Below are 27,072 nucleotides of genomic sequence, written 5' to 3'. Positions count from 1 at the left end.
TGTTGCATGCTTTATATGACAAATATTGTCATGCCTCTGATAGTGTAGGGGTCTAGGAGTTAGGCCAATTCCTTGGCTCAGCTCTCCGTGTTAATATATTGGCTTGCCCACCTCTACCCAAAGTGCGGCAACAGTGACTTGATGTCACTGGTCCTGCAGACGGCTGACTTCACTGCTAGGCCATGGCCCAAGTAAGACATTATTAAGGAGGTGTCCCACCCCATACACCCCTTGAAGCTATGTTCCTGCTCCATGTATATGACCGGGGACAGTAAGCTCACACGGGGAGTCAATAAACAGCATTGGCAAGCCTGCCAAAAACCCTGGGGTATATTCATGTACACACATCCCAGAGAACCCATGAACACATCCTATGGAATCCATGCACCTCTACAAGGACCTGTATTCATGCAACGTTTACCACACTTTAGCCGGTCAAGGACATCCCTGGTGGCATCCTGGGACTGTCAGCAGACAACTCCTGGGATGTCTGCACAGCTGCAGGGAGAGCAGCTAAAAGCCCTAGAATATGTTCACACATTATGGGGATTTTGTTGGTGTTCCTCTTTGCTTTCAAATTTTTCCAAACCATTTTATGCCTTTGCTTATAAAAATGATTCACAACATCAATGAAAATAAAAAGTTTATTTCAAACCAGAGATCATCAAAAATGCAAAACTTCCAAGAAACTGAACATCCAGATACAGCTTGCGAATTGTAACGGTCATTACGTAAGGTTTAGAACACTTGCCATGAGCCAAGTTTAGAGGCTAAAAACAACTTAACATGAACTACAAACCTGTTGTATCACATCTCTGACACGTGCCAAAAGTGCCAGGTGGCACCAGTAATGAGGGATAGCCAGGATATTGTTAGGTTATGGGCTCGTCTGTGAGCTGCACCATGCATCTAGTTCCTGGTTTCTAAACTCATCTCCAGGTGTCACTAGCGCTGAGCTCTGGCATGCATACCTCTGGGCCCGGCATCCACCTCGATGCTGCACATGTCGTGCTCTCACTACTGGGCTCCTGTGCAGATGGCATGTGCCCAGAATTAATCCGCAGTACCAGCCGGTGAGCACAAATCCAAAGAGACATTGTATTAAGATGGGGGAAGATGGCTAATCTTGGGCAACTCTTGAAAGGATCTGGGTTGAGGAAGGATATGTGATGGAACAATATGTTCTACAGAGTCACCGGCCTTTCTATGCAACAAGCAACAAAGTGATGGATGCAATGGTTGGATTAATCTCAGCCACTGCCAGCTGCCTGCTCAGGCCCCATTCCAGGCCCCCCTTGCTGTCCACTGTTCAATCCAGGCAGAGACCAGCCACAGGCAAATCAGCCTTGGTGCTACCCCAGTAGGATCAGGCCAGGTCCCCTCTTGATGGGAAGAGTGGCACAGTGGGCAAAATAAACTGGACTGAAATGCAGTATGATTAACTACCAGAGGCTGAGATCAATTAAAGAATTCCACCCATCGCTTTTTTGTATTTCCAAACAAGGTTTTTCTTACTGTTGCGGCTCCTAACCGGGAAAGGAGATCAATAATTCCTAATTTATACTGTCTCTCATTCCAGGTCTTAAGAAAATTGCATCCTAGTCCATAAAATGCCAAGAGCACCCTTTCACTGACTAAGCAAAGGCAGAGCAATCGTCTGTAGGATTATTTCATACATAATCCATCATGCACATCATCGTTAGTGATGGGAACTCTTTTCATTGGTTTTCTCCAGTTAAGGGCCCTAATTATTCTGGGACTCTATTTTCCAGCTCCTTGAAGTGCTTGTGGAGCTGTCCCACCAACCGCATTTCCCAGTACAAGATGTCTTATATATCCCACTTCAACCTTAGCTGAGCAGATGAGTGATTCTGAACTGTAATACAACAAGAGATGTCTGGTCAAAAGAACTGATGTGTGCCGTATTGAAACTAAAGACATAGAGGGACCATATAGCCACAACAAGAAATGACACTGGGCTGAAAAATTCCCATCAGCCCACCCTTATGGCGGAATATCATCACGTGGGATACGAATGGTGGATCCAAGTCTCGCCCAACGCATCTAATGATGATGCAGAGATGGATTACCGAGATACATTTCTAGCCACAGTGTATTTCAAATGGTGCTGATGGTGTGCAGTGCTGGCGAAAATTAAGTGAAAAAAGATAAAGGGTAAAATTGGCTACTAGGGCAAAAAATGTGTTTAATAAGTATTGTCCTAGTGTCAAAATTAAAATAAACGCCTGATAGTTTGAGATTATAACTATACAATGGCGCAGTGCAGTGGGGTCAAGCCAGGCAATCACAAGACACTTGTCTAGGGATGAAATGTTAGCATATATTGTTTTGGTATTGAGTGACCCTTCAGTCTCATCTTTGATAAACAGAGTGCAAACCCCAATGCTGTGAGTAGCGGGGACTTATCCATCTGTTTTTCTTGTTTCCTCCGGAGAGTTGATCCTAACAGTGCAAAATACATTTCTGCTATTCCAGAAACAACTTTCATTCAGCCTATTCCTTTCTTCGTCCATATCTGCCAACATCTATTTGCACATCCTCGTCCCTGGTTCAGTGGCCTTGAAGCTAAAGTTCACCAACATGTGTCATGAAGTAAATATTCACCTGATATAACTATAGAACTGTAGGGAGAGTAAGTATCTCATCAACAAAACCCCTTACTGTCACACTTCAGCAAACCTACAATCAATAACTTACACTCAAAACACCAAACAACATGTGTCACAGACAGTAGCAGTGTTCCCGCGCTTCCTCCACTGTGGAGCGTGGAGACACTTTGATGGAGGATAGTTCTTGGGGCGGGAATAAAACTTCAGTGGGCTCATCCAAAGGCCACCTCAGGATATGAAGCTGGTTTACATCATATGTTCTTGAAGGAAGCTTGTGTCCATCTCTCATCAGGCATAAACTGGTCCATTGTCTAAGGATGTGTGCGCGAAGCAGAGAGGGGCCAAAGACTGGATACCACCCTACAAGGGAGCAGAAGAACCTGGGCACAAGGCTCTTCCTCACTCTGGATGGCTTCATGTAGACAAGCTGACCTTGCCGGTATCCCTTCCATCCCAAGAAGAGATGCCCTGAAGTATGTGCATCTTCCAAGAAAACTTCAAACGCGACTTCCTCCTGAGAATTCAAAGAGCAACCAGGCTCCCCAGAAGGTGTCGCCCAGCAGGTCCTGATGCTCCTGCAACGCAAAGAGAAATATGACACAACTGGTAGTAAAGAACCTTGGGGTCAACCTAGAGACATTCTCTGCCATGGAGGACTTTTCCTAAGAGCATATTCTGCTGCACCCCGCTTAGGGTAGATGCTGTAACAACCTGACTTCCAGCTAATGGCGTATAATGCAGACTGATGCAATGACAAGGTATGCCTGTGTATGCATTGTCTCAGTGACAACACTGTAGATGCTGAAAGAAGGTGATGATGCATGGAGGGGTGTGCTGTGTGAATCCTGGCAAATAAACACAGCAGCCATGTTTCCAGGTCCACGCGTGATGAGCTGCTTCACTTCAAGTTGTTTCTTTGCATTTTGGTACTTGAACTACTAGTTTTGTAATGGAATAACCAAGGCTACCAGTCCCAGAATTCAAAGAAACAAAACCTGGACTGGAGCAGCTAGTCACGCATGGACCTAGGAAACGTGGCTGGGCTGAAAAAAGAACTTACTGCATTAACATAAGTGGTGTGTGAGGACCTGCCTTATTTGACGATGATGATGGGACAACAAGAGCATTCTTACTTCATGCCTTGTCAGAAACCTTTATGGATTTACATTTTGTGCATTACCAACAAGTACATTCTATTTTACGCTTGATTTCAAATATACAGACTGATTTGCTGTCTATCACGTGTAGAAGTGTGTTTTTCAAATGTATGTTAAATAAGCCACATTTTGGTGCTAAACACCATCTTGGCCTAGATGGAAGTCATCTCTGGAACTCATCCAGTGCTCCCCTTGCACACATCCTCTCCTCATAAACTGCGCAGCACGTAGTCAAGCTGAAATGCAATTTCTTTTTTTGTGGAGTTTTATAAAGCGCAAACTAGACCCGAAGGTATCACGGAACTTTACATGAGCACCAGTTACGTTACAAGAGGCACATTACTTTTTTGGGTTAGGCACGAGGAGCTCAAGTGATTTGCGCAAAATCACAGGCTGTTGAGCATCCCTGCCGAGACTTGAACCCAGTTCCCCAGCTCCAAGGTCGACCACATTTATTTCCTCTGTTAATATTTGATGAACCTTCCCCAGTGAAGCTGTAACTTGCACCATGTTGCAATGCCTTCTGCCTTTTCAGCAACACCTATTCATTCACATAACACATTATTGTTACTGTATTTTGTTCTGTTCAACCATCTCCGGGTGATGATAGCCTGATTTTGCTGCTCATTGAGACTTGGAATATTTTCAGATTTTTACACACTTTGTATAACTCTGCATTTGAGAGCCTTCATGGCATTCACTCTGTACCACTTATTTTTTTAGTTTTTTGATAAAACCCTCTAACTTTTCATTGATCTAGAACCAATCTCTCATCTCATTTAATCAATTAATTGTATTTCAGATTTTTGATAAATGGGAGGTGTCTTCACGTGAGGACACTGTGCCTCATGAAATTGAGGTTCAACACCGTCTCCAAACCAGTGAAATGTGGGAAATTTGGCTACAGCAGTCTCACTGAGGTCAACCTTATACACAGCTTCAGTTGTTACACTTTTCATTCCTTCTGGACAAACCAAACCTGCTCAAACATGAATCACCAAACCCCTTCAAATTAGTCAAAGTTCAACAATTTCTCAAACTTTAAGTCTAAGATTCGAGGTGAGGTCTCAGTGTGCAGTCACTTGTTCTGCTGAGCCTGTCTTTCCTTTTTTCTGATCAGGGAACTGTTAAGGCTTCTTGGGTTAACCCTTTCTGTTCGGGCTGAGTGCTGGTGACCGATGCATGCTATCAGATCATGTAGGCTTTACTGACAATAGGCTGACCTGGTAAACTTTGGGGCTCTTTTGTGAAGGCAGTGAGAATGTGTATACATTTTGGCTGTGGGCAGGGAGACACTATCTGGACAGTTATGGATGTGTGTTTTTCCTTCGCACAAGGGGTGCAACATGTATGTTTTGCACTCAGTGTTCGGTTCTAAAAGTGCTTTTACAACCTAACAGGTGAGCGACATTGTTAAACTGTATCATTTATTTGAGGTGTTATTAGTGGATTTCGCACGAGTCTCGTGTTGTCTCATTTAAAGCATCAACAGCGCATAGATCTCTGTTTTGCTTTGCATTCTGGGACTAGCACTCTGGCATTTGTAATGGAAAAAACTGCAAAGGTTATAATTCAAAGACTGAAACAAGCATTGGCATTGCCCGTAGGTCTGGCTTCAACGGAATGTTGCATGGCAATGTGAAGCATTACAAATAGACAGCTGTTTCTGAATATGTATTTGTGTGGAAGGAAGAACTGTAGAATAATATTGGTGTAGGTTAAATGATCAGGTGACGGTTGCACTGTCAAACCAGACCTAAAAATCCATGTAATGACAGCCCTCCTCCCATCTGCGCTGCTGTCAAAGTATAACACCATACATTATCTAGACATCTACAACACTTTATTAGCTTAACCGCATCGCTGCGGCGGCTATTCCGCCGCAGCGCTAAGGGGGCGGGGCGGCCGCATGCTGGTGACGGAACCGCTCCGTCATCAGCCGCGGTTGGGCTGTGCTGATGACAGAGCAGTTCTGTCATGGCCCCGCCCGCTCAATAGAACGCCCAGCCCAGGCGCGGAATCCGCGCCGTGCAGGCGCGGCGACCGGGCCATGACGGAACCGCTCCGTCATCAGCACAGCACCACCGCAGCTGATGACGGAGCGGTTCCGTCATCAGCATCGAAAGGGCTAATGTCATGCATAATGTCGCACACCTACAAAGCCCTACATGATCAAGGACCGCCCTACATCAACCATCGACTGAGCTTCCGTCGGCCCTCTAGACACCTGCGCTCCTCCCCACTCGCCTGCGCACACACCCCGCATCCGTCGCAGCTGCAGCGGGGGCCGCTCTTTCTCCTACAACGCTGTTAAAACCTGGAACGACCTGCCCCTCCACTTCCGAACAGCACCCTCGCTGGTGGACTTCAGAAAGAAACTAAAGACCTGGCTTTTCGACAGAGACATGGCACCCGCAGTGCCCCCGATACCCCTCGGAGGACCAGTGCTGTGCTATACAAATGCTGAATGATTGATTGATTGATTGATGTATGTGCTACTGAAAGTTCAAAATCTGGCAGCTTGATAAATAAACACAAAGATCACAGCTGCGTGGAGGTCAAGAAAGTTTTTGTAGGAGCACAAGGCTTCTACCCAACCAAAACATGTACTTCTGGGTCCCAACATGTGGGCGGGGCCAAAGCCCCTCTCTAGTGCTGCTCGCATAATTGTCTGGCGACAGCTGTGCGGTCAAGGCAGACCATAACGAGTACTAGAAAAACTACACGTGCATGTGTGAAGCTCGCAGACATTAGTGGCTTTGTAGCCAATATCACGAAGCACGCTGGTAATTCAAGACCGGGGGCCCGATGTAGGTCACCAAATACCGGTCGGTAACGGCCGAATTCGGCTTTTAGCGACCGGTATTTGGTGATTGAGATGTAGGGGCCAAATACCAATTCGGTAATTTTACCGATTCGGTAAATCCATATGTAGGTGACACTCCTAAGAGTGCCACAGGCCCTTAAGAGTCTGTATTTTACCACCCAATCCTATTGGGTGGTAAAATACCGAATTCAGGTGTGCATGCACATCTGTGCATGCACACCTGTGCAATGTGACACACAGACATGCCCTTAGGGCATGTATGTGTGCCACATGTCACACGAGCCTGTACTTGGGGTGCTAGAGGGTGTCAAAGTGACACCCCCTGCACCCTTGCAGGATTCAGTATTTACCGATTCGGTCGGTATTGCCCATTGATTCCTATGGGCCTTGAATCAGTATTTACCGATTCGGTAAATACCAAATGTTACCGATTCGGTTATTCAAAAAGAAAAATTACCTACATCTCGATCCTTCATATTTACCGATTCATAAATACCGAATAGGTAAAATTCGGTATTTATGAGTCGGTAAATTGAAGTTACCTACATCTGGCCCTAAATGTCTAATGAGCAAAACTACAAGCCCCACAGTGCAAAGTGGTGTTGCTCAAAAAGTCTGGAGTAACACTTCTGTGGCATGGTAGAAGCAGAGATGTTCAATCACTTAAATGCGTAATGTGAGACTTTTTTCTGACCTGAGACACCAATGACCTTCATTCAAGTGTGTGCCTCTCAAGGTCAGATGTTTACATTGTTGCCCTTTATTACAGCCTCCATTCACCCCAACCATAGCTGCTAAATGCCGAATGGCCTTTGTAGAGCAGAATAAAATGTTTGCTGTTTAAACCTGAATTCTTAGTAAAGTCAAATACGGAATTGCTTAAATGGGATCTCGGCCAATAGGCAAAGCCGTGGGTGTTTAGCACGTAGGATGACATCACTGAGCAGGCACCAAAACCTAACTTGCCATCCTTGCTGGAGAGCTGAGCCCAAATCCAGGCTCCAGAGAGGCTAGTATTTAAAGTATTGGCTCCAGTCAGTGGCTGCTTGTGGTCCCATCTGGAGGGGGCCTGCCAGTCTGGACTGTTCCTATTGAAGCAAGGCAGAGGCTGATTTGTAAATGGCTGGAACCCATCTGGAGTGGCACAGAAACCACAAAATGATGGATTGGAATGACGAAAGTAATTATCCAAGGCAGAGATTAATTGAAGCATTCCCCTCATCAATGTTTTAGTTTTTTGTCTTATCTCAAGTTAGACACATGAAAATTAGAAATCTTTTGTTCACTTCACTATCTTTGGTATATAACAGCAAAGTAGTACCTGTTTGGGGTCACAACTCAATCGCCGTTATCGATAGAGACTCTGCATTTTCTTCCCTTTTCATTGAATATCATTTGTGTGGTAAATTAAGAAAGATATTTCCTTTCCAAAATATAAACAAACCTAAGACTGACCGGATAAATGTATTCATTAAGGTTGAAACATGAGGTTGCAAAGATGTATTGTTGACGTGCTGAAACATCACCTACAAATGCATTCCACCTGTTGTTCACCATTGGCTCTGCCTTTTGTCACTCATATTTGCTTGCTTCCTATTTGCTGGCTTTATTTGGTTTAGGCTGCCCAGCTTGTGTTAGTCCCTCTCTTGAGGCTTAGTCTGTTTACCACCGATCTGATTGGCTCTTTCTGTTCTTCCACGACTGCTCACTTTTTGGGAACTCTTTTATTTTGCTTGTTCCTGAAGCACTTCATGAGTGGATACTTTTCAGCTGTCTCTCCTTACATGTATCTCCAACCACCCACTGCTCTCTGATATCCTCTGTATCCTCACTATGCTTCTCCCCATTTGTGTCTTTTATTAACATAAAATGGGGCATTGTTTCTCAGAGCGATTAGCTATTGTAATTACTTCAAGCTGATCATTAATCTTGGCTTGTCTAAAGCAAATTGGGGATTGTGCAGCCTCTTTTACCAGCGGCTGGTTTGTTTTTTGCCTCAGTTTTTAAGAAACATTTTAGAATTGTTGTGCTTGAAAGTGTGTGTTTAGTTCAGCTACCTGCTCAAACCATGACTAATATTTTAGATGCCTCTTTTGAGAGGGCATGTTTCTCATACGCCAGGAGATGCCATTTGTACAACAGCTAAGATCTGTAGGTCATTTGGCCTGCGCAGACAGCACTGTGTTATCTTTATAGCATGTCAAACAAGCATTTGCAATGCAATAAGTCTCACATTTGCGAGAGAGTTCAAGCTGCTGGCATTGTAAATGACAATGGCTTTTATGGATCTGTTTTGATAACTAACACATAAATAAAAGGCATTGTCATTTACAATGCCGATAGCTCAAACTCTTGTAAATGAGAGACCTACTCAAAGATACGCCCGCCATTGTCCCCGATGCTCGGAAAGAGAAAGCACGCATGGCGTGCTGAAGGAAACATGTTGTGTCTGCAGTAGGAGAAACTCATTAAAGAAAATAGTGCTTACAGACTAAATAAGACATACCGTGTAACAACAGAAATAAAACAGCCAGTCCTCATGGGAGATTTCAAATGAAGACAAGTCGGTACTAAGGAGGGATTAACACGCATATTAACAAATCAGAAGCCAACATTTACGAAGGACAATGACACAAGCCAATGACAAATATGGGTGGAGAGTGGGCCGGGCTTCAAGTCCACAATCGAATACAGCATGCCTGGCAGAGAAGCGCATGGACCTAAATACGAGCCCTGGCACATTTGCTGCGTGCCGAGTGGCCTGAACAGACAGCAAAATATATAAACTGTCCAAATGTTACTTAGGTCTGCTTTTAAAGTTCCTAAAGCTGGTACTGAAATATGTTGCTCTAACACAACAGAAAGCACTTTCTATTTCTTTGTGAAATCTGTTGATACGTTGCAGTGATTAACAGTTCGATTTAGTTTCCTTTTGAGGGTTTCTGTTGGATGCTTCTATACTGTTGGACCAATCCCTCCTTTGATCACTTGTACTATGCTCCCCACTATGTCCACAACTTTAACGTAAGTTGGATAACTCAGTTACTTTTATTTTGTTATTTTGCAACTGAATATGCAAGTGTTGCCCTTCTGCATCTAATACAATAGTTGTGTAAATTCATATTGTTTTATTTCATACTGCTAGCTTCTTTCCCAACGCACACAACGTTGCATGTGAGCTTTTTTGTAAAAAAAAAAACAGAAATACAATATTCTATAATTTCTAGATGGCTTTGGCCCAATCATGTAAGAGAGACCGTGTACTAGTGTTTGGTTGGGAACGATCATGGTGTTCCTAATAAACCCCACATCAATTTATTTGTTAGGAACCCTATATAAAATTATACATATCGTAGGCAGCTGGCAATGGGCCCTGAAGTAAACATCAGTGCAAGGGGCACATTGTTCTCTTGTCGCGGAGCCTGTTTTATATTGCTTTGGCACAGCATTTTTCTGGCACAGATTTGCAGCCTTGACAATATTTTGTAGTAATGGTCACAAAAGTCTATAAATTCAAAATAATGTTTTTGCAGGATTTATTTGGCCGATAAATGCATACTGGGTTAATAGCCTTCAGTTTTGTTTTATCAGAGAGCTTTATTTAGCAATTGTTCTTTAGAAATTGCTTCATCTTTTGATATGTATTTCATTTTGTCAATTGAACTTTATATATATTGCTCTCCACCTAAACTTGAAATTCTTGATATATACACACACACACACATTATATATATATATTTATCTAAACCCCTCAACCACATCTATAGTAACGACTGCTGCTACACCATCTACGGAGCAACATCTTGGCATTGATGCGAGCCAATGCGTCTACCCATCTCCCAGCCCGTTTCCCACTCTCTCGAGAAGCCGTCTGAGAGCATTAACCGCCCTCCATGATCACAAACCACTATCAGCATCTACCAGAGCTCACACATCACTCATAAAGTCAGAAATAGGACCACATCCTCCACAGCGTTCCTCTCCTCTCCGTCATTTAGTAACTTGCGTTCCTCCACTATTTCGCGATTCAGCTACTGGTCTATTCTCACTGATAACCAGCCCTCTCATACAAACATTAAACTCACTCATAGCCAGTGTTTGATGCTGTTCCTTAAGGCGCCTCCTTCTGGGAGGGACCGGGTCACATTGAGCACTCACAGGGCAGACCCAGCCTGGTGACCATTCCCTGAGTCCTACCACTGCATGAACCAGCACACACCGCACCTACCACTGCATGAACCAGCACACACTGCACCTACCACTGCATGAACCAGCACACACTGCACCTACCACTGCATGAACCAGCACACACTGTACCTACCAATTCATGTACCAGCACACACAGCACCTACCACTGCATAAGACAACACACACTGCACCTACTTCTGCACCTACCAATGCATGACCCAGCACACACTGCACCTACCTCTGCATGAACCAGCACACACTGCACCTACCACTGCATGAACCAGCACACACTGCACCTACCACTGCATGAACCAGCACACACAGCACCTACCACTGCATGAACCAGCACACACAGCACCTACCACTGCATGAACCAGCACACACTGCACCTACCAATTCATGAACCAGCACACACTGCACCTACCAACACACACTGCACCTACCACAGCATGAACCAGCACACACTGCACCTACCACTGCATGAACCAGCACACACTGCACCAACCACTGCATGAACCAGCACACACTGCACCTACCTCTGCATGAACCAGCACACACTGCACCAACCACTGCATGAACCAGCACACACTGCACCTACCACTGCATGAACCAGCACACACTGCACCTACCAATTCATGAACCAGCACACACTGCACCTACCCGCACACACTGCACCTAGGTCTGCTTGAACCAGCACACACTGCACCAACCACTGCATGAACCAGCACACACTGCACCTACCACTGCATGAACCAGCACACACTGCACCTACTAATTCATGAACCAGCACACACTGCACCTACCAGCACACACTGCACCTATTTCTGCTTGAACCAGCACACACTGCACCTACCTCTGCATGAACCAGCACACACTGCACCTACAACTGCATGAACCAGCACACACTGCACCTACCACTGCATGAACCAGCACACACTGCACCTACCACTGCATGAACCAGCACACACTGCACCTAACACTGCATGAACCAGCACACACTGCACCTACCAATTCATGAACCAGCACACACTGCACCTACCACTGCATGAACCAGAACACACTGCACCTACCACTGCATGAACCAGCACACACTGCACCTACCACTGCATGAACCAGCACACACTGCACCTACCACTGCATGAACCAGCACACACTGTACCTACCAATTCATGTACCAGCACACACAGCACCTACCACTGCATAAGACAACACACACTGCACCTACTTCTGCACCTACCAATGCATGACCCAGCACACACTGCACCTACCTCTGCATGAACCAGCACACACTGCACCTACCACTGCATGAACCAGCACACACTGCACCTACCACTGCATGAACCAGCACACACAGCACCTACCACTGCATGAACCAGCACACACAGCACCTACCACTGCATGAACCAGCACACACTGCACCTACCAATTCATGAACCAGCACACACTGCACCTACCAGCACACACTGCACCTACCACAGCATGAACCAGCACACACTGCACCTACCACTGCATGAACCAGCACACACTGCACCAACCACTGCATGAACCAGCACACACTGCACCTACCTCTGCATGAACCAGCACACACTGCACCAACCACTGCATGAACCAGCACACAGTGCACCTACCACTGCATGAACCAGCACACACTGCACCTACCAATTCATGAACCAGCACACACTGCACCTACCCGCACACACTGCACCTAGGTCTGCTTGAACCAGCACACACTGCACCAACCACTGCATGAACCAGCACACACTGCACCTACCACTGCATGAACCAGCACACACTGCACCTACTAATTCATGAACCAGCACACACTGCACCTACCAGCACACACTGCACCTATTTCTGCTTGAACCAGCACACACTGCACCTACCTCTGCATGAACCAGCACACACTGCACCTACCACTGCATGAACCAGCACACACTGCACCTACCACTGCATGAACCAGCACACACTGCACCTACCACTGCATGAACCAGCACACACTGCACCTAACACTGCATGAACCAGCACACACTGCACCTACCAATTCATGAACCAGCACACACTGCACCTACCACTGCATGAACCAGAACACACTGCACCTACCACTGCATGAACCAGCACACACTGCACCAACCACTGCATGAACCAGCACACACTGCACCTACCTCTGCATGAACCAGCACACACTGCACCAACCACTGCATGAACCAGCACACACTGCACCTACCACTGCATGAACCAGCACACACTGCACCTACCAATTCATAAACCAGCACACAGTGCACCTACCAGCACACACTGCACCTATCTCTGCTTGAACCAGCACACACTGCACCTACCACTGCATGAACCAGCACACACTGCACCTACCACTGCATGAACCAGCACACACTGCACCTACCACTGCATGAACCAGCACACACTGCACCTACCTCTGCATGAACCAGCACACACTGCACCTACCACTGCATGAACCAGCAGACACTGCACCTGCCTCAGCATGAACCAGCACACTTTGTACCAACCCGTTTACCTACCACTGCATGAACCAGCACACACTGCACCTGCCTCGGTATGAAGCAGCACACACTGTACCTACCCGTTCACCTACCACTGCATGAACCAGCACACACTGCACCTACTTCTGCACCTACCAATGCATGAACCAGCACACACCGTACCTACCAGTTCACCTACAACTGCATGAACCAGCACACACTGCACCTACCTCTGCACCTACCAATGCATGATCCAGCACACACTGCACCTGCCTCGGTATGAAGCAGCACACACTGTACCTACCGGTTCACCTACCACTGCATGAACCAGCACACACTGCACCTACTTCTGCACCTACCAATGCATGAACAAGCACACACCGTACCTACCAGTTCACCTACAACTGCATGAACCAGCACACACTGCACCTACCACTGCATGAACCAGCACACACTGCACCTACCTCTGCATGAACCAGCACACACTGCACCTACCACTGCATGAACCAGCACACACTGCACCTACCACTGCATGAACCCGCAAATACTGCATCTACCACTGCATGAACCAGCACACACTGCACCTACCTCTGCATGAACCAGCACACACTGCACCTACCACTGCATGAACCAGCACAAACTGCACCTACCACTGCATGAACCAGCACACACTGCACCTACCTCTGCATGAACCAGCACACACTGCACCTACCTCTGCTTGAACCAGCACACACTGCACCAACCACTGCATGAACCAGCACACACTGCACCTACCACTGCATGAACCAGCACACACTGCACCTACTAATTCATGAACCAGCACACACTGCACCTACCAGCACACACTGCACCTATTTCTGCTTGAACCAGCACACACTGCACCTACCTCTGCATGAACCAGCACACACTGCACCTACAACTGCATGAACCAGCACACACTGCACCTACCACTGCATGAACCAGCACACACTGCACCTACCACTGCATGAACCAGCACACACTGCACCTAACACTGCATGAACCAGCACACACTGCACCTACCAATTCATGAACCAGCACACACTGCACCTACCACTGCATGAACCAGAACACACTGCACCTACCACTGCATGAACCAGCACACACTGCACCTACCACTGCATGAACCAGCACACACTGCACCTACCACTGCATGAACCAGCACACACTGTACCTACCAATTCATGTACCAGCACACACAGCACCTACCACTGCATAAGACAACACACACTGCACCTACTTCTGCACCTACCAATGCATGACCCAGCACACACTGCACCTACCTCTGCATGAACCAGCACACACTGCACCTACCACTGCATGAACCAGCACACACTGCACCTACCACTGCATGAACCAGCACACACAGCACCTACCACTGCATGAACCAGCACACACAGCACCTACCACTGCATGAACCAGCACACACTGCACCTACCAATTCATGAACCAGCACACACTGCACCTACCAGCACACACTGCACCTACCACAGCATGAACCAGCACACACTGCACCTACCACTGCATGAACCAGCACACACTGCACCAACCACTGCATGAACCAGCACACACTGCACCTACCTCTGCATGAACCAGCACACACTGCACCAACCACTGCATGAACCAGCACACACTGCACCTACCACTGCATGAACCAGCACACACTGCACCTACCAATTCATGAACCAGCACACACTGCACCTACCCGCACACACTGCACCTAGGTCTGCTTGAACCAGCACACACTGCACCAACCACTGCATGAACCAGCACACACTGCACCTACCACTGCATGAACCAGCACACACTGCACCTACTAATTCATGAACCAGCACACACTGCACCTACCAGCACACACTGCACCTATTTCTGCTTGAACCAGCACACACTGCACCTACCTCTGCATGAACCAGCACACACTGCACCTACCACTGCATGAACCAGCACACACTGCACCTACCACTGCATGAACCAGCACACACTGCACCTACCACTGCATGAACCAGCACACACTGCACCTAACACTGCATGAACCAGCACACACTGCACCTACCAATTCATGAACCAGCACACACTGCACCTACCACTGCATGAACCAGAACACACTGCACCTACCACTGCATGAACCAGCACACACTGCACCAACCACTGCATGAACCAGCACACACTGCACCTACCTCTGCATGAACCAGCACACACTGCACCAACCACTGCATGAACCAGCACACACTGCATCTACCACTGCATGAACCAGCACACACTGCACCTACCAATTCATAAACCAGCACACAGTGCACCTACCAGCACACACTGCACCTATCTCTGCTTGAACCAGCACACACTGCACCTACCACTGCATGAACCAGCACACACTGCACCTACCACTGCATGAACCAGCACACACTGCACCTACCACTGCATGAACCAGCACACACTGCACCTACCTCTGCATGAACCAGCACACACTGCACCTACCACTGCATGAACCAGCAGACACTGCACCTGCCTCAGCATGAACCAGCACACTTTGTACCAACCCGTTTACCTACCACTGCATGAACCAGCACACACTGCACCTGCCTCGGTATGAAGCAGCACACACTGTACCTACCCGTTCACCTACCACTGCATGAACCAGCACACACTGCACCTACTTCTGCACCTACCAATGCATGAACCAGCACACACCGTACCTACCAGTTCACCTACAACTGCATGAACCAGCACACACTGCACCTACCTCTGCACCTACCAATGCATGATCCAGCACACACTGCACCTGCCTCGGTATGAAGCAGCACACACTGTACCTACCGGTTCACCTACCACTGCATGAACCAGCACACACTGCACCTACTTCTGCACCTACCAATGCATGAACAAGCACACACCGTACCTACCAGTTCACCTACAACTGCATGAACCAGCACACACTGCACCTACCACTGCATGAACCAGCACACACTGCACCTACCTCTGCATGAACCAGCACACACTGCACCTACCACTGCATGAACCAGCACACACTGCACCTACCACTGCATGAACCCGCAAATACTGCATCTACCACTGCATGAACCAGCACACACTGCACCTACCTCTGCATGAACCAGCACACACTGCACCTACCACTGCATGAACCAGCACAAACTGCACCTACCACTGCATGAACCAGCACACACTGCACCTACCTCTGCATGAACCAGCACACACTGCACCTACCTCTGCAAGAACCAGCACACATTGCACCTACCACTGCATGAACCAGCACACACAGCACCTACCACTGCATGAACCAGCACACACAGCACCTACCTCTGCATGAACCAGCACACACTGCACCTACCACTGCATGAACCAGCACACACAGCACCTACCTCTGCATGAACCAGCACACACTGCACCTACCTCTGCATGAACCAGCACACATTGCACCTACCTCTGCATGAACCAGCACACACTGCACCTACCACTGCATGAACCAGCACGCACTGCACCTACCTCTGCATGAACCAGCACACACTGCACCTACCTCTGCATGAACCAGCACACACTGCACCTACCACTGCATGAACCAGCAAATACTGCACCTACCTCTGTATGCTCCAGAGGCTGGTCCTCTTCAGTAAGAGCTGGCACTGGTAAGCTCTGGAACTGTTCGTCAGCTGGCAGTGACGAGCTGGAAGAGCCGGGAGAGGATATAACGTTAGAGCACAGGGCCTTCTCATAGGTCTGTGAGCCTGACCGTGCGCTAGGGCGCTCCCTGAAGCACAGAAGCGCTCTTAACTCACATTTCCCTATTATCAGGAAGCTTTTTTATTTTAATCACATTTCACATTAGAGATCAGGCATCTGTTCATTGTGATCTATTTTTAGCTAATATCTAGACCTCTGTCGTCTGTTAGGGAAACTGAGACCCCTCTATCCTCTATCTCTAGTCACTGCCTCCTTTTAAAGTGGACTCTTCAGTAGTGCCACTTGGTAAACCAGAACCTTAGTGACTACCTCCAGGTACACCAGAACCCTAGAGACTGCCTCCTAGCATACAACAAACTTAGTGGCTGCCTCTTTATATACCAAAACCCTTGTGACTGCCTCTTGGTATACCAGAACCCTAGAGACTGCCTCTAAGTATACAACAACCTTGGTGACTTTCTTTCGGTATACCAGAACCCTAGTGATTGCCACTTGGTATACATCAACCTTAGTCACTGCCTCCTGGTGCACCTGAACCTTAGTCACTGCCTCCTGGTGCACATGAACCTCAGTCACTGCCTCTTGGTACACATGAACCTCAGTCGCTGCCTCTTGGTGTACATGTACCTTAGTCACTGCCTCCTGGTGCACATGAACCTCAGTCACTGCCTCCTGGTACACATGAACCTCATTCGCTGCCTCCTGGTGAACATGAACCTCTGTCATTTCCTCTTGGTACACATGAACCTTAGTCAATACCTCCTGGTGCACATGAAGCAAGGTCGCTGCCTCCTGCTGCACATGAACCTTAGTCACTGCCTCCTGGTGCACGTGAACTTCAGTCGCTGCCTCCTGGTGCACATGAACCTTAGTCACTGCCTCCTGATGCACATGAACTTCAGTCGCTGCCTCCTGGTGCACATGAACCATAGCCCCTGTCTCCTGTAACACATGAGCCTTAGTCACTGCCTGCTGGTGCACATAAACGTAGTGACTGCCTCCTGGTGCACATTAACCTTAGCCCCTGTCTCCTGCTACACATGAACCTTAGTCACTGCCTCCTGGTGCACATGAACCTTAGTCACTGCCTCCTGGTGCACATGAACCTTAGCCCCTGTCTCCTGCTACACATGAACCTTAGTCACTGCCTCCTGGTACACATGAACCTTAGTCACTGCCTCCTGGTGCACATGAACCTTAGTCACTGCCTCCTGGTGCACATGAACCTTTGTCACTGCCTCCTGGTGCACATGAACCTTAGTCGCTGCCTCCTGGTGCACATGAACCTTAGTCACTGCCTCCTGGTGCACATGTACCTTAGTCACTGCCTCCTGGTGCACATGAACCTCAGTCGCTGCCTCCTGGTGCACATGAACCTTAGTCACTGCCTCCTGGTGCACATGAACCTTAGTCACTGCCTCCTGGTGCACATGAACCTCAGTCGCTGCCTCCTGGTGCACATGAACCTTAGTCACTGCCTCCTGGTGCACATGAACCTTAGTCACTGCCTCCTGGTGCACATGGACCTTAGTCACTGCCTCCTGGTGCACATGAACCTTAGTCACTGCCTCCTGGTGCACATGAACCTTAGTCCCTGCCTCCTGGTGCACATGAACCTTAGCCCCTGTCTCCTGGTACACATGAGCCTTAGTCACTGCCTCCTGGTGCACATGAACCTTATTCACTGCCTCCTGGTGCACATGAACCTTAGTCACTGCCTCTTGGTGCACATGAACCTTAGTCACGGCCTCCTGGTGCACATGAACCTTAGTCACTGCCTCCTGGTGTACATGTACCTTAGTCAATACCTCCTGGTGCACATGAACCTTAGTCACTGCCTCCTAGTGCACATGAACCTCAGTCGCTGCCTCCTGGTGCACATGAAGCATAGCCCCTGTCTCCTGTAACACATGAGCCTTAGTCACTGCCTCCTGGTGCACATGAACTTCAGTCGCTGCCTCCTGGTGCACATGAACCATAGCCCCTGTCTCCTGTAACACATGAGCCTTAGTCACTGCCTCCTGGTGCACATGAACCTTAGTCTCTGCCTCCTGGTGCACATGTACCTTAGTCACTGCCTCCTGGTGCACACGAACCTAAGTCACTGCCTCCTGGTGCACATGAACCTTAGTCCCTGTCTCCTGGTACACATGAACCCTAGTCACTGCCTCCGGGTACACATGAACCTTAGTCACGGCCTCCTGGTGCACATGAACCTTAGTCACTGCCTCTTGGTGCACATGAACCTTAGTCCCTGTCTCCTGGTACACATGAACCTTAGTCAATACCTCCGGGTACACATGAACCTCAGTCACTGCCTCCTGGTGCACATGACCCTCAGTCACTGCCTCCTGGTGCACATGAACCTCAGTCACTGCCTCCTGGTGCACATGAACCTTAGTCACTGCCTCCTGGTGCACATGAACCTCAGTCACTGCCTCCTGGTGCACATGAACCTCAGTCACTGCCTCCTGGTGCACATGAACCTCAGCCCCTGTCTCCTGGTGCACATGAACCTTAGTCACGGCCTCCTGGTGCACATGAACCGTAGTCACTGCCTCTTGGTACACATGAACCTCTGTCACTGCCTTGTGGTACACATGAACCTTAGTCAATACCTCTTGGTACACATGAACCTTAGTCACTGCCTCCTGGTACAAATGAACCTTAGCCCCTGTCTCCTAGTACACATGAACCTTCGCCCCTGTCTCCTGGTACACATGAACCTTAGTCACTGTCACTTAGTCTCCTGGTACACAAGAACCTTAGTCGCTGTCTCTTGGTACACATGAACCTTAGTCGCTGTCTCTTGATACACATTAATCGTAGTCACTGACTCCAGATATACATAACCCTTAGCCCCTGTCTCCTGGTACATATGAACCCTAGTCGCTGCCTCTTGGTACACATGAACCTTTGTCAATACCTCCTGGTACACATGAACCTTAGTCACAGCCTCCTGGTGCACATGAACCTTAGCCCCTGTCTCCTGGTGCACATGAACCTTAGTCACGGCCTCCTAGTGCACATGAACCTTAGCCCCTGTCTCCTGGTGCACACAAACTTTAGTCACGGCCTCCTGGTGCACATGAACCTTAGCCCCTGTCTCCTGGTGCACATGAACTGTAGTCACTGCCTCTTGGTACACATGAACCTCTGTCACTGCCTTGTGGTACACATGAACCGTAGTCAATACCTCCTGGAACACATGAACCTTAGTCACGGCCTCTTGGTGCACATGAACCTTAGTCACTGCCTCCTGGTACACATGAACCTTAGTCACGGCCTCCTGGTGCACATGAACCTTAATCACTGCCTCCTGGTACAAATGAACCTTAGCCCCTGTCTCCTGGTACACATGAACCTTCGCCCCTGTCTCCTGGTACACATTAATCGTAGTCACTGACTCCAGATATACATAACCCTTAGCCCCTGTCTCCTGGTACATATGAACCTTAGTCGCTGCCTTTTGGTACACATGAACCTTAGTCACTGCCTCTTGGTACACATGAACCTTAGTCACGGATCACTGACAAAATATAAAGTGTCAAAATATTATGTTTCCAAAATATTGGGTCATGTTAGACCTGGCACCTTGGTGTGGGTCTCTCTTCCACTTTTTGTTGCTGTGTTTTGTTGGTGTTAGCTGCTCAGAGCACTGTGCCACTGCCAATCAGTGCCACAGTGCAAGTGCTCCCTGTATAAAATGTATGTATTGATTGGATTCCATGATTGGCTTATTTGGTTTACTATCAGTACAGTGCACCAGGAGTGCCCAGGGCTTGTAAATCCAAATGCTGCTAGTGGGCTTGCAGCGCTGGTTGCGCCACCCACAGAAGCAGCCTTGTAAAATGTGTCTAAGGCCTGGTACTGTCATGCTGACTGGGGAAGTGCACCCACTTGCCAGTCCCTAAATCATCCCTTAACTTCATAATAGTCACCCCTACGGTAGGCCAAAGGGCAGGGTGCATTGTAAGTATAAGGTAGGACAAGCCCTGATGTGGGTGGCATGTCCTAATAGTGAATTACAGCCATTTTAGTTTTTCACTATTGCAAGGCTACCTGTTCTCATAGGCCAGAATGGGCTGTTAGAATTGTTACATTCTATAATCCTATCAGACTCAGGGAACATGGTAGATATTCGAGTTTAGTATGCCTGAACACAGAATAATAAAATACATCTTTTAGTAAAGTTTATTTTAAGATTCTGTGTTTGCAAATACCACTTTTAGAAAGTTGGTATTTGCTTGCCTAACCATTTCAGCCCGCCTCTGCTAGGATGTGTATCTGCTGTCTGGTTTCTGTGAGTGACAGGGCTGGGAGATTCCAGAGGGCAGGGCTAGGTAGCCTGGTGGTGAATAGAGAGATTTACATCCAGATGGGTGGGAGGAGTGCACCTGGACTCTGAATAGGACTGTGCCTTTCCACCACAATGCTGGCTCCACCCCCTGTGGAGTATCTGATGTATCTAGCCTACTCCCTGAATGAAAAGTCAGAGTCATGTCAACAAGTGCTCAAGAACTGGTTTTGGCTGGGCACAGGCCCCTCTACCCCAGAGGAACAAAGGATTTAGGGGTATAAGTATTGGGACCCTGCTTCCAAGAAATTAGATCCTGCTTTGACAAGAAGAAACCTCTGCCCGAGGAGAAGGAACTGGGAAAGCTGTAAGGAGGAGTACTGTCCCTGACCTGGGGGATTGGCCTGCAGTGGTTGCCTTGTTGCGGAAGGAGAGGAGAAAGACTTCAAAGACTTTACTTACAAAATTGTGCTTAAAGATCTCCAAGGGCTTGTGGGTGAGCTTGACCCCTGAACGAAATCCCAGGACCAGTGGACTTCACCTGCCTTAAAGAGAGCTGCTGGAAACGCTGATTTCCCCATAGCGCTGAAGCAGGGAGCTGTGTGTGCCACAAAGAATCGACTCGTACTCTGGGAAGCCCCGTGCCCGGCTGTCCGCCTCAAGCAACGCCACTCTGTGCCCCAACGAGCCGTAGCTCGCACCGTGAAAGGAGGACCCCGCACCGCACACTGTTTCGCCCCCCTTCGAGCCGCACTACTCCAACGCGCTCCCTGCCGCTGACAACTGCAAGCGCATAGAGCAGCTGGGTACGCGTCGCACACCTGCATTGTACTGCCGCCTCGCACCGTACTGAACGACGGAAAGGCGCCAGCTCTCAAGGTACGGCTCGTACGCCGCAACGAACATCGATCGCACCCCACAAAGCACCGTCTCCTCGAACAACGCGACTCTGGGCCCCAACGAGCCATAGCTCGCACCCTGAAAGAAGGACATCGCCGTGTGCAACGCTTTTGGTTGTCACCGCATCTTCCGTGACGAACTCTTCAATCCAAGGTACTGTGTACGGCTCGCACTCCGTGTTTGAGCGCATTGGACAGAAGCGTCCGCTGTGCTTGTTAGACTCTTTGGGTTTATTTCATCACCGTAAGGGCCAAACAAAGGAATACGAATCGCACAGGCTTTAACAATACGCATTTAAACAAGAACTCTTTATCCCTGACAAGTTTTGTGGAAATTTTTGGTCGTTATTTGGTCTTGTGCTAAGTCTCTATATAAAAATAATTTTTTTTTACATAAATCTAGTGTGGTGTCCATTTGTGGTGTGTCACTTGATTACTGTATGAGTTCACAAATGCTTAACCTACAACGCCTCTGAAATAAGTGTTGTCTGCTCGCTCCAAGCTACCTAGAGGGTGAGCAGGGGTTATTTTATGAGGGTAACTCCCTTGTCCTGACTAGAGGAGAGGGTCCCTGCTTGTCACAAGTAACTACCTGTGCCAACCAGAGACCCCCAAATCTAACAGAACATAAATATCAATGTCAAAAATATCGACATTCCATCTTCATAATGGTAAGTTCTAAAATATCGAAAGAAAAAATATCGTTGTTAAAAATATCAAAGTACAAAATATAGTTTTTTTGTATAAAAAATAATGTGAAATAAATTAAATACAAGTAACTTAGCCCCTTCCGTGCGGGGGTAATTCCCCCGCTGTGCTGGGGGCGGGGGGCGCGCACAGCGCCCCGGTGCTCATGATGAGCTCAGCTCGTCATGAGGCACGGCGCTCGTGTGCTCATGACGAGCTGAGCTCGTCATGACCACACCCGTTCCCGTGGAACGTTGAGCACAGCAGGGGAATTATCCCCGCATGTGAGCGTTCCACGGCTCAGAGCACCGTGCCTCATGACGAGCTCAGCTCGTCATGAGCATGGAAGAGGTAAAAATAAAATAGAATTAGAAAATGTTAAAAATTATAAGTAATAAATGTAATGTAAAAATAAATTAAACATTCATATATAAAATGTAGTATATATATTTAGTTAATAATAATTAATAAATAATTATTTTAATAATGTGTACAATGTTGGAAATATATAAAAAAATATAAATACATATATATATATATGTGTATATATATATATATGTATACATACACCTGTAACATTAAATATATATTATAAATTAAAATATTAATACATTTTTAAAACTACATTTGACTACATTAAGTGCAACAGAAGGGAAAGTGTTGGATGGTGGAGGTGAATAAACTACTATTCCCACTCCAGCGAGTGCAACAGTAGGGAAAGTGTTGGATAGCGAAGAGGAATAATTTATTATTTCCACTCCAGCGAGTGCAACAGTAGGGAAATTGTTGGATAGTGGAGGGGAATAATTTACAATTCCCACTCCAATTAATGCAACAGTAGGGAAAGTGTTGGATAGCGGAGGGGAATAATTTACTATTCCCACTCCAATGAGTGCAACAGTAGGGAAAGTGTTGGATAGCGAAGGGAAGAAAATACTATTCCCACTCCAGCAAGTGCAACAGTAGGGAAAGTGTTGGATAGATGAGACATAAAAATTACTATTCCCACTCCATCGAGTGTAACAGTAGGGAATGTGTTGGATAGTGTAGGAGTAAAAATTTATATTCCCACTACGGGGAGTGCAACAGTAGGGAAAGTGTTGGATAGGAGAGGGGAATAATTTACTATTACTCCAGCAAGTGCAACAGTAGAGAAAATGTTAGATAGCGGAGGGAAACAAATTACTAATCCCACTCCAGCAAGTGCAACAGTAGGGAAAGAGTTGGATAGCGTAGGGGATAAAATTACTATTCCCACTCCAGGGAGTTCAATAGTAGGGAAAGTGTTGGATAGCGGAGGGGTTAAAAGGAAAATGCTACTTACCAGTATGCATCTGTTCTTGGCATGTAGAGCTGCAGAGTTGTACACACCCACCCTCCTCCCCGGATACCTCTATCTGATCCAGTATTATCTTAACCCCTTCCAGGCTCATGACGAGCTCACCTCGTCATGCAGTACACTGCTCCTGTGCTCATGACAAGCTGAGCTCGTCATGAACAATGGGAATCATGGATCTGCAGCACATCAGAGGAATCGCCTTACCACTGATGTGGTTAAGTAGATACATCACGCATGGACACTTCTCTATTTCTCACTACTCCATCTAACCCTACTGGCAAAACAATCTAACGATGGAGCCGAAACCCAAGCGCACAGTACACCGAAGGAGGAGTCACCGGTCTTGTGACTACAAGACTTCTTGGAAGACAAAAAGAACATGTAATCATCCAAGCTCAACACCAGATGGCGATCTATGCTAAGTGTACAACTTTCCATTCGAGGCATATGAGCTGCAGATTGTACACTTAGCAGTATCCTCCTTAGCGGTGGCTGCCTCTATCTGTTGCAGTAGTTTGAAAAAGTGTTTTTAATACAGCCTGGCCCACACTAGCTTGTTGTTTTGATTGCACATCTACACAATAGTGTTTTGTGAAGGTGTGTGGCCCAAGTTGCTGCTTTGCATATGTCATCTAGAGGAATGTTTCCTAAGAATGCCATAGATGCCCCTAGTTTGTGTGTGGAATGAGCTCTAGGGGGAATGGTTAATGTGTGTTTAGCTTTAAGGTAGCATATTTGTATACATTTTACAATCCACCTTGCAATTCCTGTTTTAGATATAGGATTGCCTTTATGAGGTGGGGAGAAAGCTACGAAAAGTTGTTTGGTTTTCCAAAATAGTTTTGTTCTTTCTAAGTAATAGAGCAATGCTCTTTTGACATCAAGAGTGTGTGGCGCTCTTTCTGCCACTGAGTCTGGTTGAGGAAAGAACACTGGTAGCTCAACTGTCTGGTTTAGATGGAAGGCAGACACTAATGTAGGTAGAAAAGTAGAATTTGTAAGAATGGTTCTTGTATGGTTAATGCCTGGAATTTGCTCACTCTTCTGAGAGATGTGATAGAGACTAAAAATGCTACTTTCCAAGTAAGGTATTGTAATTCACATTTGTGTAGAGGTTCAAATTAAGGGCCCATTAATCTGGTAAGGACTATATTGAGATTCCACACTGGGGAGGATAGAGCTCTCAGTGAAATTATCCATTTAAGTCCTTCCATAAAAGCTTTTATTGGTGGAACTTTGAAAAGCGACAGATGTTGTTGGTTCCGCAAATAGACTGCTATGGCAGCGGATGTACGACGTTACAACGCACACTTTTACAACGCATACCTTTACAACGCATTTTTTACAACGTAACATCCATTACAACGCATTCCATTACAACGCATGCCATTACAACGAAATTTTAAAAACTACATTTACAACGCATTCCATTACAACGCCTAATACCTTTACAACGCATACCATTACAACGCATTACATTACATTGCATGTTTGGAAAGTATTGGATAGTGTAGGGGTAAAAATTACTATTCTAACTCCAGGGGGTGCAACAGTAGGGTAAGTGTTGGATAGTGTAGAGGTAAACATTACTATTCTAACTCCAGGGGGTGCAACAGTAGGGTAAGTGTTGGATCGTGTAGGGGTAACAATTACTATTCTAACTCCAGGGGGTGCAACAGTAGGGTAAGTGTTGGATGGTAATGTTATGCGTTGTAATGGTATGCGTTGTAATGACTGAGTTGTAATGACATGCGTTGTAATGGTGTGCGTTGTAGTGTCATGCGTTGTAGCGGTTGAGTTGTAATTGCATGCGTTGTAATGGATGTTGCGTTGTAAAAGTTTTGTTGTAATGGTAGTGCGTTGTAAAAGTTGCGTTGTAAAGGTTGTTTCCCATGGCAGCTAGGTGCAATCTTATTGATGTATACGCTAGATTACAATGTTGTAGATGCAAAAGGTAACAAATTATGTTTTGAGTGGAAACATCTAGTGGGTCATTATTGTTAGAGCAATAAATGACGAACCTTTTCCATTTTGCAGCGTAGCACGCTCTTGTTGTAGGGCGCCTAGCTTCTTTGATAACGTTCATACATTCTTGTGGAAGATTGAGGTATCCAAACTCTAGGATTTCAGGAGCCAGATCGCCAGGTTGCACTGATTTGTATTAGGATGTCTTATCTCTCCATGGTTTTGAGTGAGAAACTTGAAAGAGAGGTGCAACTTTTGATGTGGCACTACTGAAAGTTGCAACAGAGTTGTGAACCATGGTTGTCTTGCCCATGTTGGAGCAACTAGGATCATTGTCAGGGAGTGCTGTTGGAGCTTCCTCACTAACAAAGGAATGAGTGGGAGAGGCGGAAAAGCGTAAGCAAATTTTCCTGACCAGTTCATCCGTAGCGCATTGCCTTTGGACAATGGGTGTGGATACCTGGATGCAAAGTATTGGCATTTTGTGTTTTTGTGTGTGGCGAACAGATCTATGTTTGGCTGTCCCCGCATGTGAAAGAATGGAAGAAGAACTTGAGGATGAAGTTCCCATTCGTGGATTTGTTGTGTCTGACGACTGAGCAGATCTGCTATTTGATTGTGTACTCCTGGTAGATGTTCTGCTAGGAGATATATGTTTCGCGGAATGGCCCACCTCCAGATGCTCTGTGCTAGACGGGATAACTGGAGAGAGTGTGTCCCCCCCTGTTTTGTATGTAATACATTGCCGTCATGTTGTCTGTGCGTATTAAGACAACTTTGTTGAGGAGTTGCGGTTGAAACGATTCTAGCGCTAGAGAGATTGCTAACAATTCCAGATAGTTGATGTGGAATTGTTTTTGCTGAGCGGTCCATA

General features: G+C 47.0%; 1 protein-coding gene across 1 annotated transcript in view; it reads right to left on the bottom strand.

The window, feature by feature from the left end:
* Window positions 1-626: 626 nt before the first annotated feature.
* Window positions 627-27,072, bottom strand: part of ANHX (anomalous homeobox) — a 158,955-nt gene continuing 132,509 nt past the window's right edge. Inside the window, exons 7-8 of the mRNA XM_078639995.1 lie at window positions 16,910-16,994; window positions 627-3,205 (exon numbers count right to left, since the gene is read on the bottom strand). Coding sequence (XP_078496121.1) covers window positions 3,128-3,205; window positions 16,910-16,994 — 163 coding nt within the window. The 3' untranslated portion in view covers window positions 627-3,127. The remainder of the gene's footprint in view (window positions 3,206-16,909; window positions 16,995-27,072) is intronic.

Source organism: Lissotriton helveticus, chromosome 4_2, assembly GCF_964261635.1.
Source record: "Lissotriton helveticus chromosome 4_2, aLisHel1.1, whole genome shotgun sequence".
Taxonomy (NCBI): domain Eukaryota; kingdom Metazoa; phylum Chordata; class Amphibia; order Caudata; family Salamandridae; genus Lissotriton; species Lissotriton helveticus.
The sequence above is the reverse complement of the archived record's forward strand: the minus strand, read 5'-3'. Positions and strand labels throughout refer to the sequence as shown.